General features: G+C 51.3%; 1 protein-coding gene across 1 annotated transcript; it reads right to left on the bottom strand.

The window, feature by feature from the left end:
• Positions 1-691: 691 nt before the first annotated feature.
• Positions 692-23,063, bottom strand: Csrp1 (cysteine and glycine rich protein 1). Its single transcript, XM_042701209.1, has 6 exons — positions 22,969-23,063; positions 12,751-12,863; positions 6,559-6,727; positions 4,832-4,961; positions 2,430-2,523; positions 692-1,844 (listed from the first exon to the last, which is right to left on the bottom strand). Exons 2-6 carry the CDS (start codon positions 12,860-12,862, stop codon positions 1,768-1,770), a joined length of 582 nt encoding a protein of 193 aa, XP_042557143.1. The 5' UTR covers position 12,863; positions 22,969-23,063; the 3' UTR covers positions 692-1,767.
• Positions 23,064-24,102: the final 1,039 nt, after the last annotated feature.

Genomic DNA, 24,102 nt, shown 5'->3' with positions numbered 1-24,102 from the left:
TGGGAGGTGGTGGTGGTGGAGGTGTGTGTGTGTGTGTGTGTGTGTGTGTGTGTGTGTGTGTGTGTGTGTGTGTGTGTGTGTGTGTGTGTGTGTGTGTGTGCCACTGTTGGGCTGGCTGGCCTTCTGGACACACAAGGCCTTGTTGTTAAAGCTTCTGCTCATATTTTTGAAAATTCAATGTGAACCATTTTCAGGAAGCTCAAGCCCGGAAGCATGACATATTTGTTCTCTACAAAATGAGGTACCCTGCAATCTCAAGCACCTGTTTCCTAAAGTCTGGCCTTACTAGGCAGCAGACTTCCCCTGGTCTCTCCACCCCTTTTCCCCAGGCAGAAGCGAGCTTTCTGCATTTGACTTGGAAGTTCCTCTGGCTGAGTTTCCTTTTGAGGCCCGGGCTTTCCAAGCTGGGAGAAGTCTTGAGCATTTTGGGGATCTAGACGAGCCCCTCAAATGCACAAATCCGTGCAGTTCCCATGCCCAGATGTAGGGGCCAGGCAGTGACATTCAGTTGGTAGAACCACTCAGGTTGCACGAGTCACTTAGAACTGATGTTGAGAGGTCAGTGGATCTTAGAAAAAGCTGGAGTGAATTCATTCCCACCTTCTTGCTAATGTTAATGATCCAGTTCCCTCCCAGATTCCAAGGGGATGGTGTGGCCACGCCTGGCAGACACAGGGTCAGGACACCAGAGTTCTGTTCTAAACAGCTTTATTGACCAGATGGGAAATCAGCTTGAACGCAGCCTGCTTCTGCAGCTACAGACAGCGTCCTGTCAGTGGACGCTGCCCCTCCCTCTCAGCCTGCTGCTCCTGACCTGCAGGCTTGGAACAAATGGAGCTATAGGGCCAGCAAAGGTGCCCAGGGGTGGAGGTACAAGGGGAGGTGTAAGGAGTGGGCACAGAGAGAAGGAATGTTGAAAGAAGGCTGAGGCTGTCTGCCTCCCTCCACATCCAGGCTGGGCTGGGCTGGGAGCAGGGAGGAGCTGCCCACTGCAGCCTCAGGACCCATAGTTAGGGCCAGTGCCAACTCCCCTAAGAGTTGGACCACTAAGAAACTCAAATGTGTGTTGGAAGTATGTCACTCTGATTCTCCAAACCAGGAACTAGATGCAGAAGGGGGTCAGACGACCTCCTGAGAATGGATCCTCCAGTCCTAAATGGGAGTCCACCAGTTCCACAGACTCAGGCCAGAGAAGCAAGGGGATCCTCTCCAAGGGTTAGGGCCATGCCTGTACACATCTCAGCCTTCCACAGTGACTACTCGACTGGGACTCCTCAGACTTCTTCTGAGAGACACCAGCAGCCTATCCTCTACCACAGGAGAACCCCTACGGTCCAGTAAGCCACCGCCTTTCCCTGCCTCTTTCTGGGTCTGCTTCCTCTTGGCCTATAGCTGCTGCTCCTCCTTTAGACTTCAAGATGTGGCCCAGGTGCCCTGGCTGGTTGCTGTCGGACATTGAGCTTAAGAGGCCAAAAGCAGAGGGCTGTGGGGTGAAGTGTAGGGAGAGGGGGGTCTGGTCCCACTTAGACTAAAAAGACAGGTGTCTCCTACTGGTGGTAGTATCAGAGGACAGGCAGGGGAACTCCTTAGTGAGGTGGGAGCTCAGGCCAGACCCCCCTAAACCAAAGGGAGCCAGATGCCCAAGTTCAAGTCATTAGTGATGTGTGGCAGGGCTGAGTGAGCGAGGTCCTGGGGGGCGCCGAGGCTGCTGCAGGGGGGTGACAATGAGAAGCACAGGAGTGGACGGTGCAGCGGGCAATGGCGGCTTCACTCTGAGTGGACCAAGGCTCCAGCTCCCTGTCCGAAGCCGAAGCCTTTGGGTCCAAAGTTTTTAGCATAGCATCCTGCAGAGAGAGGACACAGGGTAAAGACATTTTGCTCCCTGCCTAGCAGCTCCTCCCACCAGCCCTGGGAGTTCCCCCCGTGGCTACAGCAACTGTCCAGCTCAGTTGTGAGAGGGACCCATTTCCTGTAAGGATTGAAGATCATCAGATGGGAATCCAGCGGAATCCGATCAGTCCTCCCTCTGGCTTGTTTCCCCATCCATGACCGGAAAGAGTCACATGAAATGGTTTGTGGATATTAAGGCAAGGAGAGATACAGCTTCCGTCTCCCTCCCATCTCAAGCCTCCTGATCCTCAGTAAGAAGTGAAATTATTGCCTGGTGCCAATGGCTCACACCTGTAACCCCAGCTACTCAGGAGGCTGAGATCCCAGGATCATAGTTTGGAGTCAGCCTGGACAGGAAAGTCTGAGAGACTCTTATCTCCAATTAACTGGCAAAAAGCCGAAAGTGGTGCTGTGGCTCAAATGGTAGAGTGTAACTAGCCTTGAGCAAAAAAGCTCAGGGACAGCACCCAGGCCCTGAGTTCAAAGCCCCAGAACTGACAGCAAAGAAAAAGAAAACAAAAAACAGCGAAACTACCCACCTTTGCAATAGATCTCGCCATCCTTGTCTGCCAGGGTGGTGGACTCCAGGCCTTTCCCACACTTGGCACACCGGAAGCAGGATTTATGCCAGGACTAGGTAAGAAAGGAGACAGTCAGTGCTACTGCTAGTAACCAGGATGTCCCTGTGCCCTTTGAAAGCCATGATGGAAAGGTCCTCCTAGGCAGGGGCTGCTGGGAGAAGGTGACCCAGGGTTGCTGGATCCCTTGGGGAATTGGGGCAGGGACTGACCTCAACCAACCTTACCCTATTTCCAGATGCATGCTGCAATAGTTTAATGTAAGTGGCACCAGGCACACCACACAAAGGAAATATGGGGCTGAGGCCACATCCAAAGAGCTGCTTCCCCGTCGGCAACTAGACAGACCTTCCCCACACCCATTCTGCCTGCAGACTAGCAGGATGAGCAAAGGCCTCTGGACTCCTCAGGCTGGCACACACTGGTGAATGGCCTCTCTAGTGTCCTCCCCGGGGTCCTCTGCCTACCTGGCAGGAGGGCCGTGTGGACTCACTTCCTAGATGGCTGATGTCTGGCCACACAACACAAACATTTGTTTTTGTTCTTTTGTGCAGGTCACAAGGCTTGAACTCAAGGCCTAGGTCCTGTCCCTTAGCTTTTTAAACACTCAAGGCTGGTGCTCTACCACTTGACCTCCAGTTCCAGTTCCAGTGTTTTGGTGGTTAATTGAAGGTAAGAGTTTCATGGACTTTCCTGCCCAGGCTGACTTTGAACTACAGTTCTCAGAGCTCAGCTTCCTGAATTGCTAGGATTACAGGCCTGAGCCACCAGCACATGGCCCATCACAGACATTTGTAAACAGGATTCTTCTAGAAGAGCCCACCTGCTGAGGTCCTGGAACTCAGGTCTTACTTTATCTTAGCCAGCAAGCTCTGGGAGTGGTCTGGCCATACCTCCCTCACAAGGTAGCAGTGAGCACTAAATGACTTCTTCAGGGGGTCCGGCAGGGAGGAGGCCCTGGGGCAGTGTTGTCTAGTGGGACTGAGGAAGGAGAGTGGGTCTCTACAAAGCATCCAAGTCAGGGGCAGGCGCCTGGCGGCAGCGTGGCTTCCATAAAAGGCCATGAGTAGTTCTAAGAGGTGACCAGAGGTGGCAGCACAGGCTCAGGTCTGTGCACAGTAATCACTCACACACACACACACACACACACACACACACACACACACACACACACACACACACACACACACACACACACACACACACACACACACACACACACACACAGTCGCACACAGTCGCACACAGTCGCACACACTCTGGCACAGCAGCAGCAGCCGCACGGTCGGTATGACTGCTTGACAGCTGGCTTCCATCAACAACAGCTGAGCAGGCTGAGGCTGCTGTGTAGACCACACTGCTAAACTCTAAAAACACTGCTAATCTAAAAGCAAGGGGCCGGCAGCAGTCGGGCAGGACAAACAATGCCTTTTAAGGACAGACAGATCTCAGCACAGACTCGGGTGTCCAGGCTGGAGGGAGTGAAAGGAAGCTGGGTGCTTTCAGATTTCCATGCCACTACCCCTCGCCCCAGGCTCCTTCCCCTGTGCTCAAGCAAGAGTGGCGGGGTCCGGGGAGCTGACGTGGGGGTTCCAGTCCTCTCTCAGTGTCCCGTGCAACCTCACCCAGCTTTGTGTCCTCCTCTATAAAGCAGAGGCTGCTACCCTCGCTCTCCAGGCTGGAGAAGGACTGGGTCACAAAGGGATCACCACCCACCTCACTTTTCCAAACCAGCTGCCTCAGTGGAGCTCTGACTCTGCTCCTTCCCACAGAACCTAAAAAGTATGCCCTGCTCCCCAGGGTTGAGCTTCCCTCTGCCTTTCCCTTTTCAACTCTTACTCACTTCTCTGCTGCTTAGTACTTAGTACTTTACCTTTTATGCCCATCTATGTCATCGAAATAGCAATTCCTAGGAATTTTGTTTGTTAATTATGCTCTGTGTGTGTGTGTGTGTGTGTGTGTGTGTGTGTGTGTGTGTGTGTGCGTGTGCGCAAGCCAGTCCTGGGGCTTGAACTCAGGGCCTGGGCACTGTCCCTGAGCTTCTTTTGTTCAGGGTAGCACTCTAATTTGAGCCACAGCACTACTTCCAGCTTTTTTCTGTGGTTTATGTAGTACTGAGGAATCGAACCAAGGGAGCCCAAGACTTCATGCATGCTGGGCAAGCATTCTACCACTAAGCCACATTCCCAGCTCCTCTTAGGTATTTTAAAAAAAATTTCTATTTCGTACTGGACAAAGCAAGAAAGAGAAAAAGTAATGTGATCACAAGCAGAGGTATACGGTCGCTATTTGCAAAGTTCTGTGGTCTACCTTTCTGGAAGGTGTCTTCTTGCCATAGCACCTTGTGCCCATTAGCACCTTACCTTCCCGGCACCAATCACCTTCTCTGCTGCATAGACCGCCTGGCTACACCGCGGGCAGCGCTCGGAGCCGCCGATCTTCTGGGCGAACTTGGATGCATTGGGGTTGGTGGTGGGCCTGTGGCCAGGTGCTCTGCATGGAGGAAGTACACAGGATGAACTGACTTTCAGTAGCAAATACAGGTGGGACTGGCCTTCCACGGATAAGATCCACAAACACAAGGGCTGTCGCCCATGGCACAGATGGACGAAGCAAGGCTCTGCAGCGTGTTACATTCACGGACACTTCATACTTCCTTCCATCACCCAGTTAAAACCCCAGAATCATTTCACACCTCGTTTGCTAAGAAACCCCTCCTCAGCTCCTCATTTCTGCAGCTGGTCTATTCTTAGATTCTTTCCGGAAGAAATCCAGTAACAGATCATTCCCCAAGGGCAATGACCTTGGCTGAAACTTAGTAACTCGTCCATCATCTCTGCCTGTTTCCCCAGAACTGACGCACTGGCCAGGCTAACAGACAACAGCCCCACACACCAGCAGGTCAGAGGCCAGGGAGACCCAGTGTCTCCCTGTGGCATGTCCAAATCAAAGAAATGACTTTCTCTCACGGGTTGACAGCAAGGCTGGCCTGGCGACGCTGCTCCCAAGCCCTGGGCTGGGTCAGAAACCCACTTGTCAGGAATCTCCTGGGTTTTTTCGTCTTCAAAATGAGGAAGTTGGATAAAAATATTTGTTGGGGCCCCTCCCAGCTCGGGTGATGTTTATAGAAATATACAACGCATGCTCAGTGCCAGGAACAGCTTGACCTGTTGCATTCCTGGCTGGGTCCTTGGCTGCTCCCTTTATTTTTTTAATTGTATTTATTTACATTTTTTGTTTTGTTTTTGGGACAGGATTACCCTGTGTAACCTAAGCTGGCCTTAAACTTGGCCATCCTTCGGTTGTAGGCTCCAGAGTACTGATATTATAGGCATGTGCCACTGGCCTAGCTTTCTTTTTTTGTCTGTTTGTTTGTTTTGTTTGCCCAGTACTGGAGATTGAACTCAGGCCTCAAGCTTCATCAACTAGCTTGCTCAGCTGGTGCTCCACCCCTTTAGCCATACCTCCAGCCTTGCTTTTTTGATAATTATTTTAGAGATGTACCCCTGAGGATTTTTCTGCCCAGACTGGCTTTAAATCATGTCCTCCGGATCTCAGCTTCCTGAGGAACTGGGAGGCTGAGACTAAGGATCACAATTTAAAGGCAGACCAAGCAGGAAAGTCCATGAGACTCTTGTCACCCAATTAACCACCAAAAAGCTGGACATGGAGGTGTGGCTCAAGTGATAGAGAGCCAACTTCAAGCAAAAAAGCTGGGAAAAAGTACACAGGCCCTGAATTTGAGCCCCAGTATTCATTCTCATTCTCTTTCTCTCTTTCTCTCTCTCTTTCTCTCTCTCTCTCTCTCTCTTTCTCTGACACACACACACACACACACACACACAGAAAAAGAAATTCTTGGGTTTTTAAGAGTTTAGTCTTTGTGGCCCTATGGGTTGAGCCATAACCTCTAGACCCACAAAATGCACAAGCGCTCTAGCTCTTGAGCCATGCAGCAGCCCTTAGCTCTCCCTTTTAGATCAATCGCTTTCTGAGCCTTCTACTGCTTAACCAAAACTGGATGAAAATGCGCAAATTCAGGGGCAAGGTAGAGAACCCCAGAAAGGGCGGGAGAAGATCTTGTACTTACTCCTCATGCTTGATGCCCAGCGACTCCCCCTTGTCTGTGCTCAGGGTGCCTGCGCCCTGCCCATAGCCATAGCCTTTTGGCCCATACTTCTTGCCATAGCAGGACTTGCAGTAGATCTCCTCCCCGTGCACGGCCACAGTGGTGCTGTCCAGATTCTTCTTACAGACCACTGTAGGGGAGACACAGGAATAGTGAGCCATAGCCAGTTTGTTCCTGAAGCTCTCTGGGCATTTTGCGCATATTATCCTGCCCTCTTAGGAGCTGCGTAGAAATGGAGGACAAGCCGGGTGCTGTTGACTCATACTACTACTCAGGAGGCTGAGATCTGAGGATTGCAGTTCAAAGCCAGCCTGGGTAAGAAAGATCATGAGACTCATCTCCAATTACCCAGGGGAGCTGTGGTTCAAAGTGGTAGAGTGCTGGCCTTGAACAAAAAAGCTCTAGGACAGCACCCAGGTCCTGAGTTCAAGCCCAATGGAGGAGGAGGAGGAAGAGGAGGAGGGGGAGGAGGAGGAGGAGGGGGAGGAAAAGAAGAAGGAGAAGAAACAGAGGATAATGAGGTGGCCAATGAGCCGGAGGGCAGAAGGATAGTATGTGTACATCCCCACCTCCCCATATACTTCCAAGAATCCATGTTTCCCTCAGATCCCCGTACCATTGCACTAACCCAGGGATCACAGCCTACAGGGCATCAGATGAAGCTCTTCCCTCTGACCTTGACAAAGAGGCCATGTGTCCCACCATGGGAGGAGAAAGCAGAAAAGAAGAAGGGCAGGAGTTTCCTACTCCAACAATGGAATTGGGAGACGTCTGTGCAGCGATGGAGTTGAGAGGGGGTGTGCTGGTGAACTGGAGAAATGTTGAATATGTATGGGTCCTGAATTGCAGAAAAGTTGAGCAAGTATTAAGTACCCAACATGGCGGGCTTTGAAATGAGACACAGGCCACGCTAATCAGGATTTGTGGTTTCTCAGAAATCACTATGTCTTAGGGAAATGTGAGCGCAGACACTGGAAAGAACTTCTTGGTCCCCAGGAGAAAGAGAGATTGGAATAGGGTGAGAAAACCTGTGGGCCTCCCCCGCCTTCCTGCATAAGAAGATCCAGAGTTGGCATCAGAGTCTAGCCTTCTTTCCAAGCTGTGGCTAGAGCAAGCGATTTTGAGTTCGCAGCCTCTGTGGCCTCATTTGTAAACACAGGTGATTGTGTCTACCCCAAAAGGTGGTTCTAAGACTCCACTGAGGTCTTACCTGCAACACATTGCCCACAGTAGCCAGTGTAACAGGTCCATAATAAACATTGGCTACTTTATAGAACTCTACAAAGCTGCTCCCACTGGGAGACAGAGAAGGCAAGGGTCAGGCCCAGGCCTCAAGAGATCACGAACTTTTCCAACCATTTTTCTCACAAGACCTCACTTCATCTTTTTTCTTTAAATCTCATCCTGTCATCCTAACTGGGTGGGATTTGGTGGGCCTGAATGAACATTCACACACACCTCTGAAGCCAGAAGCCAAAGGATACCTCTGAAAAAGCAGATCCTCTTAAGTCTCCGAGAGAAGGAGATAGAAGATCGGTTTAATGGCTAACAACTTGTTCTTGCCTTTAAAGGGTCCAGTCCTCCACCAGAAACTCTCACCCTGAGCCCCAGGTTGTAGGCTTCAGACTAAATAAGGACCTTCTGTCCTGCCCTGGAGATCTCCACCTAATTCCTATAATCTGGGCCACCCAAATATGGAACCTCCTATCACCTCCCCCCACCCCCGGGACTTGGCTTTAGGGAAGAAGGCAGGGAACAGAAGGCTAAAGGCTCCAACATTCCCTTCTAGGGTGAGGAGTCAAGAACTGGCCTGAAATTATTCCCACCAGACATTACACTGAACTGGAAATTCCAAGATCTGAGGGAAGGCAGAAAGCAAAGAGTGGTTGGGGAACCAAGCCTCTTTGGCTGATGTCACCAGCAAGACTTCAGCACAGAGGAGACATCAGGGCCTACTTGTTGCTACCTTCAAGATGGCTGCCCTGTTATGCTGGTCAGGAAATGCCTATGCCTGTGGTTTGAGTTCTCTTAGACATGTGGCCTGCCCACCCCGGCCCACTCTCCACTTCTCCCTAGGGCCTCTGTCCCTTCATCTCCTTCCAAATTTCATAGTAGAGAACTCAGCTCTTTTGTAAGGTGTAAGGGAAGGTTTGGAACATGCTCCCTACTCCTTCTATCCCTTATGAAAATCATTTCTACCAAATAATACTAATATAATAAAAAAGCAGGCAACCAAGGTTCATGCCTACAGTCTTAGCTACTCAGGAGGATTATGGTTTGTGGTTAGCCCAGGTAGAAGTACGCTAGACCTCCATCCTCCTAATAACCAGCAAAATGCAGGGTTAGAGGTATGGCTCCAAGTGGTGGTGCCAGTTGAACAATCTTAGGGCCCTGAGTTCAAACCCAGTACTGCCAGAAAAGAAAAAGAAAAACAAAAAACTGGCTTAGTGTATTTGTCCGGGAAGGTGTACTTCCAGATACCACCTGGCTGGGTGGGGCCTAGCGATGCCATTTGGAAGTACAAGAAAGTGGCAGTGACTTTGCTCCAGCCAAGATGGAGAGTCATTTTTCTCTAGAAGGAAAACAAGGCCCACGGGGGAGGGGGGGGGGGGCGACACACAGTTCAAGTTCACATAACCAGAGGCAGGGCAAGGCCAGATCCTGGCCCCTGATTTCCACTGCTGGGTTTCTGCCAGCCCAAGGCTCCCTAGTGTTGGTCAAGCAGTAAGCACAGAAGGGTGAAAACTGACCTTCAACTTCACCCTGAAGGTCAGAGGGCATATTCATGCTCTGCAAGCTTCCTCTGTGCTCTAGGCCTCTGGGGAACAGCAGAGGGCAAGTCTGCAGGCATCAGTTTTCTTAGCCACCACCATCAGGCTAGGACACGTGGTCCTTCTTGTCCACAAGGTGGCTGCTCACATCAGCCCACCCTGGTTGCAGATGAGGGATAGGCGCTGAGCTTCCAGCAGGCTCCAGGCCAGAGCTGAGTTCTCCTCTGAGAGAGCTGAACCCTCCGCTAATGGGAACTGCCTGCCCTACTGAGACTACAGTGGTTTAAGTCCTGGGAAAGTGCTAGTACATCATCCAGTCTTCTTGTGCCCAGCCCAGACTCTCAAGAAAGGAAATGTAGGCACCAAGCTGGGCTGAACCCAGAGCCAAGAACTTGAATGATGAAAACTTCTTTTGGGCCAGGTGCTGGTGGCTCACACCTGTCATCCTAGCTACTCAGGGGGCTGAGATCTGAGGATCAAGGTTCAAAGCCAGCCTAGGCTTTGAGCTACAAGACTTTTATCTTCAATTAACCACCAGAAAACCAGCTGTGGCTCAAGTGGTGGGGTGCCAGCCTTGATCACAAAATCTCAGGGACAGTGTCCAGGCTCTGAGTTCAAGCCTCACAACTGACCACACACACACACACTCTATATTTTTTTTTCTTTTTCTTTTTCTTTTGGGGACTTCCCTGGGCCCAGCCAGCAAGGACAATGGCTCTTATGTTCCATGCCATCTAGGCCCAGTCTCTGCCAGCCTCCCCCTTCCTTAGGAGGTAAAGTCCTTTGATCTGTGGGTTACCCTAAATTCAAGCTGGACACTAACCACCCAATAAAGCAATTCCTAAGCAAATCTCAGAGGGCTGGCACACGAGGTGAAGACCCAGAGCACTGGGCATAGGCAGTGCCCTGACATCCAGGAAGAGCTGCCCAGACCCTGAGACCCCAGAGATACACCAACCATTTCTTTCCTCTGCATAATACCCTCCCTCCCCCTGCTCCCCAGTCTGACTTTCCGCAACTGTTTCTAATCCCTAACACCCCCTCAAACCCCCACTCCGTGCTGCCCAGGCACTGTTCCTTCCTTCCTATGCCACCCCCTGAATTCCTGACCTCCCTCCACAGCAGGACTGCAGGCAGGACTCTGGGGCACAGCTGGCTTCTCTTCATCTATGATTAAGTAACACTTGGGAGCAGAGGCCCTTTGGACCCCCGCAGCCTAGAGCCTCTTCCTAGTCAGGGCCAAGGCCTCCCTGATTCTCTTGGGGGGGGAAAAAAAGCAACCGCTGGAAAATCTGAGTGATGAACTGTAATAAGCAGACTGCAGACCGGAAGCCAGCAGAGCTGCCCTGGAGCTTGGTGTCACAAAAACCCTGAGGCTGTCACTCCAGACTCACTGGGCAGTGTGGGGCCCTGTCTGCCCTGTGCCGGTGGCTTCAGGGTGGATAAAGTGTGGACAACATTCCGTGAACAGGTAACCCTTGGTCCACATAGATTGTTCTCAAGAGCCCAGTCCACCGGGGAGCAAAGGAAGCTTAGATCTCCCAACGGTCTCACACAATGCATGATGGGCAGGTCATTCTTTCCCTAGAGCATCCAAAGAGGCTGGGACATCAAATCCCCGGGAGTTCTCTTCTCTGTCACACTACATGGCTGTAAATCCCAGAGCAATAAACATGATGTGTATGTGTACACATAGGCATGCGTGTACACCAAAGAAGTGTCTGTCATTTATTGAGCATCCACAGATGCTTTAAGTGCTTTTTGTTTTTTGGTGCCAGTACTTTTTTTGTTGTTGGTGGTGGTAGTCATGGGGTCTGAACTCTGGGCCTGGGCACTGTCCCTCAGCTCTTCAGCTCAAGGTTAACACTCTACCACTTGAGCCACAGCACCACTTCCTTCCCTGCTTATGTGGTGCCGAGGAATGGAACCCAGGGCCTCATGCATGCAAGGCAAGTACTCTATCACTGAGCCACCTTCCCATCCCTGGTGCCACTACTTTTTGACCTGGGCACTGTCCCTTAGTTTTTTTTTTTTGCTCAAAGCTAGTGTTCTACCACTTGAGCTACCACTTGAGCTCCACTTCTGGGTTTGTTTTTTTGTTTTTTTGTTTGCTTGCTGATTAACTGCAGTTAAGAGTCTCATAGATTTTCCTGCTCAGACTGGCTTTGAACTAAGATCCTCAGATCTCAGCTTCTTGGATAGCTAGGTTTACAGGTGAGAGCCACCAGTGCCTGGTAAGTGCTTTGTTTCACAAGTTCCTTTCAGTTCTCACAACAGCCTCATAAAATGCTGATGAGAAAAATTGATAAACTTGTCCTTCATCTAAACAGACAATTCAACTGTGTTTCTAAAATGCATTTGTGGTAGGTGACTTTTCTTATGTGGACATTCTGCTCTGATCATATCAAATCAACCATTCAGGAATCAGAAGAGAGGCTCCTCCAAGTTGGCACTTCCTGGAAACTTCATCAGGACTAGGTATGAACCAGAGCAGCATCGAGGAGACAGGGTTCTTAGGTAGACCTGACTCGGCATCCTGTGCCTATTTCTTACTCTTTCAGACTTGTAAATGCAGTAACTCTCATTCTAGATTTTTAGGAGGGGATAGCTACAAACTTGGAGCCTCTTCTTCCTCTCCTCACAGGAGAGGAGTAGGAATGGAATGTAGAAAGTGGATGAAATAGCTTGAAAGGGCTAAGGAAGGAAGAGCCTCACCTTCCTCTACATTGACCTTCATCAGAAGGTTGCTGCCTTTTCACGAGTGATAATTTGGATCTGAAGGCTAGTAAAATTTGCACGAAAAGTGTCCTCTTCTGCTGAGGACATGTGGCTCATGCCTGTAATCCTAGCCACTCAGGCGGCTGAGATACGAGGACTGTGGTTCAAAGCCAGCCTGGGCAGGAAAGAACATGGAACTCTTCTCTCCAATGAACTAGCAAGAAGCCAGAAGTGGCCAGAAGTGGTTCACATGGTACAGTACCAGCCTTGAGCGAAAAAGCTAAGGGACAGTGTATAGGCCCTGAGTTCAAGCCCTAGTATCAGCACATACACACACAGTTTCCTCCTCTGAAATGATGGAATTGGGGCTGGGAGAAAGGACAAGCGAGTGAGTGAGAGAAAAGAAGAGAGTGGAAAGTTTTCCTAACCAAGTCTTTCCAGCTTGGCTCTCAGCCCCCGCACGCCTGCCACCCCAACCAGCCCTGGCCAGTTCACCCCTCAGAAAACAGCTTCTAAAGGGAACAAAGAGGCCCTTAAGTGTTTCCCCTCCCCAGCTGTGCTTCAGCCAAATGTCAAGCTGTTTACATCCCGTGGGACCCGTTCCCTGGGGTGTTGACAGGCCCGGACTATAGGGGCAGGCCTGGCCGGCCTGGGTGGGACTTACTGCACAGGAAGCAGGATTTATGGAAGCTGTTGCCTTCACACTGGACCTCCTCAGCAAAGTAGACGGTCTTCTGGCACACCCCACATTTCTTGCCTCCTCCCCAGTTTGGCATTCTGAAAAGGAACACAGAAATGGGAATTAAGTTCACAAAGCAATGAGAAGAGATTACCCATGACAGAAAAGCACCAGGCAGAGACTGAGAAGCAAAGGGAAAAGTGGTAGCCCTCTGGGGACCACTAGATCACTTCCTGCTGGCTCACTTCCAGTTTCTTCTCGACAACACCTTGCAGCTCCTCCTGGGGACCCTCCTTCCATCCAGTGCTAGTTACCAATGGCTGTTGGGTTGTCAGCTCTGTGTCCAAGACACTCAACAGGACACAAACGAGCATAAGACACAGGTTTTATTAAGGAGGCTGTAGGCACTGCCCAGGGACCAGCCAGGCTGCATGCAGGTGAGGGTACTACTCACAAAGCATAGCCTCAAAAGAACAGATCAGCGGGGCATTGCTGTTGGTGGCTCACACCTGTAATCCTAGCAACTTGGGAAGCTGAAATCTGAGAAGCCAGCAGCAAGTCTGTGAGAATCTTATTTCTGATTAACCACCGAAAAGCCAGAGGTGGAGCTATGGCTCAAGTGGTAGAGCACTAATCTTGAGCAAAAAAGCTCAGGGACAGCACCCAGGCCCTGTATTCAAGTCCTAGGATGGGTGCGTGCGCACACATGCACATACACACACATAAACAAATTGAGCAGAATTCACAAAACATGTTTTTGTTTTTGTTGTTGTTGTTTGTTTGTTTTGGTCATGGGGCCTGAACTCTGGGCCTGGGCACTGTCCCTCAGCTCTTCAGCTCAAGGCAAGTGCTCTACCACTTGAGCCACAGCGCCACTTCCAGCTTTTTCTGCTTATGTGGTGCTGAGAGCTATGGAACCCAGGGCCTCGTGCATGCAAAGCAAGCACTCTACCACTAAGCCACCTTCACAACCCCCAAAACAACTGTTTCTGAAAGCTCACAAATGAGCAGAACACAGATGGTCAAAAGACGAGCATAGGGGCAGATCCTCAGATCTCAGCCTCCTGAGTAGCTAGGATTACAGGTGCAAGCCACAGGTGCCTGGCAGAATATGGCTTTTTGGATAAGCACCCCAGGTGAGCCCAAAGCAGATGGTCTGGATCAACTTGGAGGTATTTTTTTTAGTTCAGACCCACAGTGTGGTCCAATCTTGAGCCTGCCACTCACCAGGTCTAAGAGCCTGGGAAACTTTCCAAACCTTGATTTCTACATCTAAAATTGCAGATGAAAATAGAAGCCACTGCTTAGAAGTATCTCTCAGGACTGAATGAGGTGCGGTGTGGTACACCAGAGGGTGTAGGCCACAGGACCTTGGAGAACAGAAGATGAGAGCAATGGAACCAGCTTCTCTCCTTTCATCTCCCTCTTTCCCCTAACAGACAGGACAGGAAGAGACAAGACCACGAAGAGAGGCGAGCTCTTCCCGGCTCCCGGACTGAGGATGCAAGATGGATACCAGTGTGGCCCCGGACTTGGTAAGTAAAAGGGACATAGGGGGCTAGGAAAGGGGGGGGTAGAGCCAGAGGAGATAAAGAAGCGGAAGGAGCAAAGCCCCAGGTCCTATGTGGGAGAGTTGCTGGAAAACAGGAGGTGGCTTTGAGAACTTGTTGTCCTGGTGCCAGAGTCAATGTTCAGGCTAAAGGGAAACACAGCCTCCACCGCCAGAGAGCTTCCCAGAGACAATGGCATGGGTCTCGGCTCAAGAAGAGCAGGTCACGTTCCATGGTGTCTCTGGGCCCTGCCTAGCACCTGCTATGCGGTGTTCCATAGACAATTGAGAAAGGGGTGCTTGAGGCAGAGGACTGCAGGTCACCGCTGGGCCCAGTGGACCTGCAGAGAACCTGGGATCTAGCAGGGAGGCTCAGTGAACCCGAGCAGAGGGAGCAGCAGGGCCGAAGGAGAGGGAAAGGCATTGGTAATGCCAGCTTGCCACTATCCCCGGTTATAGAGCCCATTCTTACCAAGATGACAGGAGACTTCAGGAAAGGTGCCCCCTCCCACCTCCTGTCCAGCCCCACAGGCTGGGGCACACCTCTGACACACCTGCAGACAGGCACCAATTCCCACTGCCAGCCTTTCATATCCCACAGGTCCTTCACCCCTTTCTGTCCTGAAGACTCCAGGACAAATGCCTTCACTGAGCTAAGGCTGGGGCTAAAAAAACCACCCAGCATAAAGGCAACTTCACAGGAAGGGAACATCTATTACTGCCTGACCACTCTTCCCTTCTTGCTCAGGAATGGCAGTTCTCTTCAAGGGAAACGCTTATCTCTGAGTAGGGACAGAGCCTAAATCATCTAAGCCAATCATGACCCATTCTATTCCCCAGCCAGCACCTAGCCCATTTCTGACAGTGAGCTAGGAGACAATTCCAACAGCTCCAAAAGCTCTGGGGAGATGTGCTCAGCCACACGGAGCCAGACAGGCAGACAGGCCCTGACCCTGGGAACCAGACCACCCCGCCACCTACTGCACACCAGACTGTCAAAGGGTATCATCCCAATGTACCCTGTCATCTGAAGGTAGATAGTACATGCCCGCATTGCAGATAAGAAAAGCAAGATTCAGAGATGTTAGGCAACGTGCTTGTCATCTCTCAGTGGGGAGAGGCAGAGCTGGATTCTATGGCAGCTCCATCCACCTCTTTCCTCCATGACCCCAGTCTCTAGGTTGAACAGGACAAGCATGGGGTTCATTAAGGCTGGATCGCATGCTTAGCCCTCTCCTCCCTTTCCAGACCTCATGACCAGCAGGAGTCACACTCGTGTCCCCAGGGACACCCCGAAGGGAGGAAAGTTCCCCTAACCACATGGTGGGGAGCCATGCCAAACAGTGCTTTGTTCCCAGACACAAGGCCCAGCTCCCGCTGGGGGAGACCCAAAGCTCCAGACAGGCCTCCCCTTGTTCTCCCTGGCCCCGCATCAGGGACCCACATCCAACAAGGCCCCGGGGAATTGGGAACATGGGCGGAGAGATGGGTGAAGCCCAGGGACCTGTCAGGCAGGGAGATCTGCTCAGGATGCCTCTAGCCAGGCTGTTCCTTTGCGCCTGGTGTTGGGGTTCTCTCCTTAAGAGGACAGTTCTGGAGAATGTCCATAGCCAGGAAGGGCCCCTAGCTCTCACTCTGCCCAGATGAGGACCCCTCTGGGGACCCTGTACAGAGTCCTGGCCACCTTCTTGCTCCACCGGCTCCACCCAGCCTCTTGTTTCCAGCAGCCAAATTCTGCCAGTGGGAGGCTGGATTGCCTTAAATGGAAAGCTGTTTCTGTTTGTGGCCTAGAGGGGGACTTGGCTCTTCAATTGACTTCCCAGTTTGGGGGAGGTTGAAGCCGGGGAGACTGAAGACCTGCTGTGGCAAAGAACTTTCCCCAGGATGGTTTAGGCTGTGCTGTTTGGAGGTTAGGAATCTGTAGCAAGTTACTTTCTGCTTTTAGTTTCATTTGCCTGTGTCTCACAAAGAGACCACTCCCTCTCCTTTCCCTCCTCCGGATTAAACCAGAATGTACGACAGGAATGGCATGGTATCTTACACCATTAATAGACTGGCCTACCCAAGCCTTCATACCACCCTGCCAGATGTGTAGCCAGATGATGCACATCTGGAAGGAGCAGTCCTGAGAAGCTATATGCCCAGTTGGGAACCAGGAACTCCTGACTGATCTGTCAACCAGCTAGGGAGTCTGGGACAAGCTACTAGTTAACTCTTTTGGGGTTCAGCACCTCAGTTGTCTGACTACATGAGACCACAAGCCGGGGCCCTGTCTTTACATCAGGATCTCTAGTACATGGCTCCAGTGATGAAGAATCATTGCTACTTTCTATAATCACAAAATCCACAGTGGTTTCTCTTCAGAGAGTTATATTCCTATTGGGAATTGCTGTCTGTGTTCTGGTTTGTTTTCCCCTCACTGTCTTGATAATCCCAGTAAGAATAAAACTTGAATTTTCTTTATGGTGGCTGGATATATCCAGTTGGGTCAGTGATAGCAAATTAAGATTAACTAGACTCTGCCAGAGTACCACATCCAGGTACAGAAAATAAAGAAAGGTTTATTGCCGGGAAAGGGGGCCGGCAAGACTCCTTCTCACAAGGGAGAAGTGACAAGAAGTACCAGGGTGACCTATATAAGCTAGGAGGTTTAGGAGGGGCTAGAAGGGGCTAGCAGGTGGAGACCCTGGTGTGGACCTGTGGACTAGGATTGATGGCTGCTGTCCAAATAATAGATAAGGGTCCTGCAACTGCCCAGGCCACTCTAAGGGGCTCTTATATGGTGGAAGCTGCCCCCAGAGAAGTGCCGTCCCAAGGTAAAGGGGGCTGGAAGTTGATTTTTTACTGCCTTTACTACACGGGCCTATTGCTGCCTAGGAAGGGAGCATGCTAAGCTGTGGAGAAGAGAAGGAGTGGACTAAGCTATGGGAAGGGACTCATTTCCCTAACAGTTAGGAACTTCAAACTAGATCAATGATAAGACTCTTCTGAAAAGCAACTAACATAACCTGTTGCTCTTTCTCACTCATTTGTCCCATTAGAGCTGGACCTGAGACTTCAGCTTGACTTACAGGAAATTTGGAGTAAGTGTGAGTCTTTTCCCTTTCTGCCTCTGCAGCTGTGAGTGCCACCATCTTGGATCTATCCTCTTAAGATTGATGGATTCCGTGGGTCATGTTTCCTATTTAAGGAACATCAGGGGTGCCTGACCCAGTCACCCAGGCCTGAAAATCCATTCCACATTTTTATTTTCCCAGTGGAAAGACCTGTCTCTCCTACCCCCTAATCCCTTGTTCCCTACAGCCAGCCAGAAGGATTACATCTCCACCCTCTTGGTCCAGTAAAGACCTGTCAGGTGTTTATCTAGTTAGAAATGTGCTGCTCTGGTTACCTGAGCTGTTTGGTATCTGCCAGGTACACAGGAGTGTTTGTCATCCTTTCCAGCTAAGCAGCTCAATGTCTTTCTCCACACCCCCAGATCCATACAGCAGCCAAGAACAGAAGGAAAAGGGAGGGGTGGTTTAGAGCTCACAGAGCCTGCATCTTACCAGTGACCCCTAAGACCTCCCGTGAAGGTAACAGTCCCTCATGGAGGAATAGCGAATGGAGAAATGTCACAGGTACCACCTCAGCTGCATGGAGCCCAGTATCTGGTTTCTTTGGAACTTTGAACTTGACTCTTAGGAGTCATCCAGCATCACTAAGCTATGATGACTCCAGAAGCACTCTGCTTTCAAACCTATTCCCCATGGCTCTCATGGGACTGGGAGCTGCCGAGGGCAATGCTGTGTCTCTCCATTTCCCCTCTGGTCCCCCAATGTCTTTCATAGCAGAGGTCTCTACCACTGAAGTTCAATTATCTGAAGGCCCATGAAAGAGGAAATTGGGGGCGGGGGGGGGGGTATGACTTCTTTTGTTGTTGGTTTTGAACTCATGTATATAGACAAGTTCTCTACTTCTTGACCCAAGTGCCTAGTCCTTTCATTTGTTTTATCTTGTAAAAGCCAACTTAAAAATGTTTGGTTCTGGCCTAGCGCTGGTGGCTCACGCCTCTAATCAAGGCTGAGATCTGAGGATCACGGTTCAAAGCCAGCCTAGGCAGGAAAGTCCATGAGACTCTTATTTCCAATTAACCACCAGAAAACCAGCTCAAGTGGTAGAGCACTAGCCTTAAGCTGAAGAGTGCAGGGACAGCGTCCAGGCCCCATGACCAACCAAAAAAAAAAGTTTGGTTCTGTTTTCTTACTGTACAGGCGCTGAAGCTTGAACTTGGAGCCTGGGCACTGTTCCTTAGCTCTTTTCCACTCAAGGCTGGCACTTTCCCACTTGAGCCACAACTCTACTTCTGGCTTATTTGCTGGTTAAGTGGAATTAAAAATCTCATGGACTTTACTGCCTGGGCTAGCTTCAAACTGAAATTCTCTGATCTCAACCTCCTGAGTAGCAAGAACAGACATGAGCCACTGGTGCCTAGCTTGAAAACATTTTTTGTTTTGGCGAGGCCTGTGAATGAACTAAAGCTAGATACTATCACCCACCCTGACTTTGTCCTTTGCTCTGAGTCATTTTCTCCTGCAGTCATTTTATAAGTACCTTAGGCCTCAAGAAGAAGAGATTCACCAATAAGCATGTTAAGACAATAGCAAACTGCCCCTCAACAATCTTCTTATCATCTGGAAGAAAACAGTCAAATGTTATAGGCTTCCTGACAGGTATCTAGAGTCAAAGGCTGAGCTAAAGACCAGTCAAGCTACACCTGCGGGTTGACACTGTCTTAACAATGCCTACCCTTCTCACCCTCTGCCCCCAAATCTCCCTATTTAAGCTGAGGCTGACTGAAGATTACTGAAGTACTGTCTTCCCATGCTGCCATGTAATAAATCTTTCTCTGCTGTGTCTCTGTAACTTGGCATATGGAAGGGAGTAGCCAGACCTAACAGGGGACCCCTGGACTTTGGGTGTGGGATCTAAAATCCAGTTTTAGGCAGGCAGGCCTCTCAGCCTAATCCTCTTGCTGAGGACTCCTGTAGTAGGAATTACAGATGTGTGTCCCTACTATGCTTTTTTTTGGGGGGGGAGGGGGGAGAGGCGGGCAGGGAGATGGGAGTTGCTGAGGATGAATCCCAGGGCTTCGCAAATGCAAAGGCACTGCTCTACGGCTTCTTCTAAGTATTTTGAAACTAACAGAAAATTCTATATCATAATCAGGCTTTGCAGACGAATTAAGTAATTGGATTTGCTTGCGTCTGAAATGATGTCATCTAGAATGGTAACAATTAGCTAGCCCACATGCTTAAACAAAAAGACCTGGATGTTTTTCTTTGATGAATTTTTAAAAAGTAAAAACAAAGGAGCACTTAGCCTCGATAAACACAGGTTGCCAGCAGCTGGCAGGTCCAGGAACGCCATCCCACACCACCCCCCTCAAGAGAATGCCCAGGGGAAGAGGGGCCACCTGGTTAGGCCAGGCTCCAGCTGCAAACCTGCTGTTCCTTCCTCCCCCGGCACGGTAGAGGAGCCAGACGCTGCCTTCTGGAAATGCCAGAGTCTGGAAACACTCACTGTCTCTTAATTACACACTTTACCATACATGGGAATTACTCAGTGCTGACGTCAGACACATTCCTGGGGAACTGTGTAGTACAAGCCACGTCATTACCATATAAATTCCTGACAACTGGAGACAGCAGGCGACTGACTGCCTGTCAGGGCTGTAGACCCTCCATTCCTTTTCCCCAAGCAGCAGCAACAGTAGCTCTCTCTCTCTCTCTCTCTCTCTCTCTCTCTCTCTCTCTCTCTCTCTCTCTCTCGCTCACTCCACCCTGCCTCTGGCTCTCTCTCTCTCTTCCTCTCTTGCTCTTTTCCAGGCTTTTTTTCCCCTGCAAGGCTGGTCCCAAAACTCAAACATGCATCAGGTCTGCTGGAAAACAGCAGGATTCCTTCCCTCTCCTGCCCAGCCACACCGCAAGAGTGAAAACCTAAAGACTGGATTTTCCAACTCTGACCACATCCATGCCCAAACCACAAAGTTCTATCTGCCTTTACATCATCAGTAAGCCACTGCAGAGCTGTCTTCTACAGTTAATGTTTCACAAATGACAGCCGTTTCCAGAGGGAGCTGACCTGGAAAGAAAGAAAAAAAGAGGGAGACGGTAAAGAAATAATACCAGGTTATAGGAGCAGTCCGTCTCTGCTTGAACAGGGACTGCACGAGGCGACCAGCTGCTGTCCTGGGCAAGTTCCTAACTCCACCTCAGAGCCTTGGTTTCTTCATTAGCCAGCAGCAGCAAGCACCTACTCACCCCATAAATTGTCAAGATAATACACGTGAAGGAATTAGCACCTGCCCAGAACACAACGAGTGCAGATAGCTGATACTATTATCTTCAGGAGAGACCAGTTCTGACTCTCATGGCTGGTTTTTATAGCTCGGTATTTGCCACTGGGTCTGCATAATAGGAAACTACAGACTTGGAGGAATCCTTTCGCTGCTGGCATCTCTTTGGATCTCCAAAATGTTTAATGCTTGCATCTTTACAGGCCCCTAGCAAGTCAACTTCTCACCCAGAATCAGGCTTGCATAAACTAGCAGCCTACAGGAAAGCCTTCCAATCAGGAAATCCACAATGAATAAAAACTTTACCTGTTTGTAATCACTACCTAAATGAAAAACCTGCCTGGCAACTATTAGCAAAATTTATTAATATCCAGTAAGGTAATTCAGCTGAAAGGCCATTCCTACAAATGTTCATTTGTTGTGTTTAAAAAAAAAATTTTTTTTTAATCCAGTCTTACTAGGTAACTCAGACTGGACTCTAACTTGCTTTGTAGCCCAGGCTGGACTTGAACTTGTGTTCCTCCAGTCTCAACTTCCTGGGAATAACAGGCATGAGTCTAGCCACCTGGCTTCATTCACCCAGTGTTTACTAATCACCAATCAAATCAACATTACCTAAGCTGTAATTCTGGCTCTGGGAAGACTGAATTACTAAAGAGAATACGTGGGCTAGGAGGGCAGGTGCTAGGAGCAAAGAATCCAGGATACCCTTGGTTTTCACTCTGCTTAGCAGGCCAGTCAGAGCTCCTGGGCCTGCTTTTCTGTTCCTCCTGCACCCTCTCCACACCCAGACCCTGCTCCCCACTCCCTAGGCATGGAGGCCTCAGGAACAGTGCCTCTGGCCAAGGCCAACACCACACCCTGTGCAAGATAAACTTCCTTTTCTGTCAGATTGTCTCCATCCTGGCTATCATCACCTAGGAGAGGGTCCTTCACAGGGAGACGCAGAAGCTCCAGCCTGCACTCTGCAGTGAGGAGGACATAAAAATGCAAACAGCAGTCTAGGGTTCAGGTCAGACTCTCCAAAGGTGTGGCTGGGCAGCGGGAGGCAGCACGTGAGTGAACACCAGGAAAACTCAGTACCCAATTGTCAAGTTCCACCTGTTGGCAATCCCCAGATGGTCTGAGGAACGGAGGCCACTCGGTTTGCCCCAGAAAGGGGAGAGGGGAGGACAGAAGGCAGCGGTACTTGAGCACAATCCTGTGGAAAGGCTTTTGTAATGCTAGCACCAAATACCCACTCAGAAACTGAGGCAGGGAAAAGTAAGTGATCACCTGTTCAAGGTCAGTGGTGTAGGGCCAAGGCAAATCTAAGAGTCAGCCTGCCAGCCTTCAAGACCCTCCTCAGGATAAAACTTTTCTACTGGGCTTCTCAGAGCCGCAGGAGTGGTATTCCAAGACACTGACCACGGAGAAGGTAGTGGGAGACCTGCCTATTCAATCACCCCCAGGGGAACAGGGGTTCAGGCTGGAGCCCCCCACTTTAGGGAGGGCACCCCCGACCTCCACCCGGTGATAACAGAGGAGCCTGAAGTGTGCAGATCGCGGCCAAGTTGTAGCCACCAGGTGAATCATCTGCCCCGTCACCTGCCCTCGCCACCAGGTAAAACACCTGTCCGGGTGTGTTGTTCACACACTGCAAGGTGCTCGACTGTGCTCATCGTGGGCACCCATCTCCACCCCAGCCTTCAAGCCACGGAACAGTCCCTGTAGCTCTTCCATGTTTGAGTCATGGGGTCCCCACCTGGCACCAAGACCTGGGAGGAGAGGAAGGGAGGTGAAACCATGCAGTTTTCATCTCTCTCTTTTTAAGAAAAGGAAAACCCGCACCTGCGCTCTGGGCCCCCCCGAGGCCCAAGACCACGCCCACAGGGCCAGATGTTTCCCCAGTCCCCCGGGCGCGGGCACGTTCCGCCTGCGAGAGGAGGGCCAGGGAGGGGGTGGCACGGATGCCCTCATCTCTCGGCCATACAAAGGGCGTCAGTGCCCCGCAGAATCGCCGATTGTTCTGCCCGACCTGCAGGCAGCGGGGAGAGCCGGGTCGCCCTGGGTCAGGGCCCCCCCGCGGATGCCAACGTGGGGTCCCCGAAGCCCCGGCTTGGGGAGGGGCGCGGCGCTTTCTGGAACGAGGGGATCGGCCCGCGCCGGCCTCGTCCCGCGGTTCCTCCGGGGTGACTTTTCCTCCAAACTTTTCTGACGGCCGCGGGCGGGGGCGCCCCGGGGAGCGCGCGCAGGGCCGGGGCCGGGGCCGGGCGGTGGCCGGGAAGGGGGCGCCGCCGAGGACCCCGCGCGGGGCGGCGGCGGGGGGCGCACTCACCTGGCGGCGGCGGAGCGACGGCGGGCGCTCGGGAAGCCGGGGCTGCGTGCACCCCACCGCGCGCGCGCGCGCCGTTTTGTTCCGCTCCGGGAAGGCGTGTCCCGCGCCGCGCCAACCAGCGGGCTTTGCACACCGCACTGCACAGGGCTGATGTCACGGCGAGGAGCCCGGCGGCCCGGTCCCCGCCCAGACCCGGCTTCCCGGCCCCCCGGGCTGGAGACGCCGACTCCCGGGCTTCCGCAGAGCCCCGCAGCCGCCCCACTGTGCGCCCCGCGTCCCGGGGACGCGGCCTTGCACGTGCGAGGGGCCAGATGGAAGGTGGAGACGGAATCTGGGAGGCCGGGACCATGATCAACTCGCACCCCGGAGGAGGAGGGGCAAGGGTCTCTCAACTTGTGTGTCCTGCTGGTCGCATCTAAGGGTGCAAGTGGAGCCCTTACAAGGCAGGTCTGTCCTGTCGCTTTGTCCCTTCTACTTAGGAGCCCCGACAACCCCGGCTGGTGCCACAGTCACCTGTGAAACGATTATGAGCCATCGCCATGTAATGGGGGGGGGGGGGAGTAATAGTAAGCCCTAGTATCCTGGGGGCCAGTGGTTCGTGCCTGTCATCCTAGGAAATCAGGGGGTTCCGATCTGAGGATTTGAAAGACTGAAGCCAGTGGGGACAGACAGATATTCCTGAGATTCTTATTTCCAGTTTATCAACACACACACACACACACACACAAAATAGAAATAAAAACAATAGACCAGAAAACCTTTCTCAGTGCCCAGCATAGGCAGACAATAAATAAACCCCTCTTCCTACTGCTCCTGTGGCCTCAAGCCACATTTCCTAAACCTAAAAGAAATACCACATCACCCACTAGGCATAGCTCTTAGGAGGCTGAGGCTAGAGGATCTCCAGCTCAAGGTCAGCCTGGGCTAGACTGACACCATCTGGGACAGCCTAGAATAAGAAGCAAGACCCAGTCACAAGTCAAAACAACAAAACAGCAGAACTCCAATCCGTGTCAGACACCAGGAGCTGGCTGCCCAAAGAGGGTGACCCTTGGCTGGGGGAGGGGAGAAGAAGGGGAGGCAAGCATTCCCCTGTCCTTTCTGTACTCCATATCCTGGAGAGCTGAGTCTTGG

The sequence above is a fragment of the Dipodomys spectabilis genome, unplaced genomic scaffold, assembly GCF_019054845.1.
Source record: "Dipodomys spectabilis isolate Male_0828 unplaced genomic scaffold, ASM1905484v1 ptg000288l, whole genome shotgun sequence".
In the NCBI taxonomy this organism is placed as follows: domain Eukaryota; kingdom Metazoa; phylum Chordata; class Mammalia; order Rodentia; family Heteromyidae; genus Dipodomys; species Dipodomys spectabilis.
The sequence above is the reverse complement of the archived record's forward strand: the minus strand, read 5'-3'. Positions and strand labels throughout refer to the sequence as shown.

Bases quoted from the DNA above. Each gene is read 5' to 3' on its own strand.
- Csrp1 (XM_042701209.1), bottom strand. From the start codon at position 12,862: ATGCCAAACTGGGGAGGAGGCAAGAAATGTGGGGTGTGCCAGAAGACC. The intron at 4,962-6,558 runs GTAAGTACAAGA...TCCTCCATGCAG, and splicing joins CTGGGCATCAAGCATGAGGA to AGCACCTGGCCACAGGCCCA. The intron at 2,524-4,831 runs GTAAGGTGCTAA...TTTCTTACCTAG, and splicing joins AGGTGATTGGTGCCGGGAAG to TCCTGGCATAAATCCTGCTT.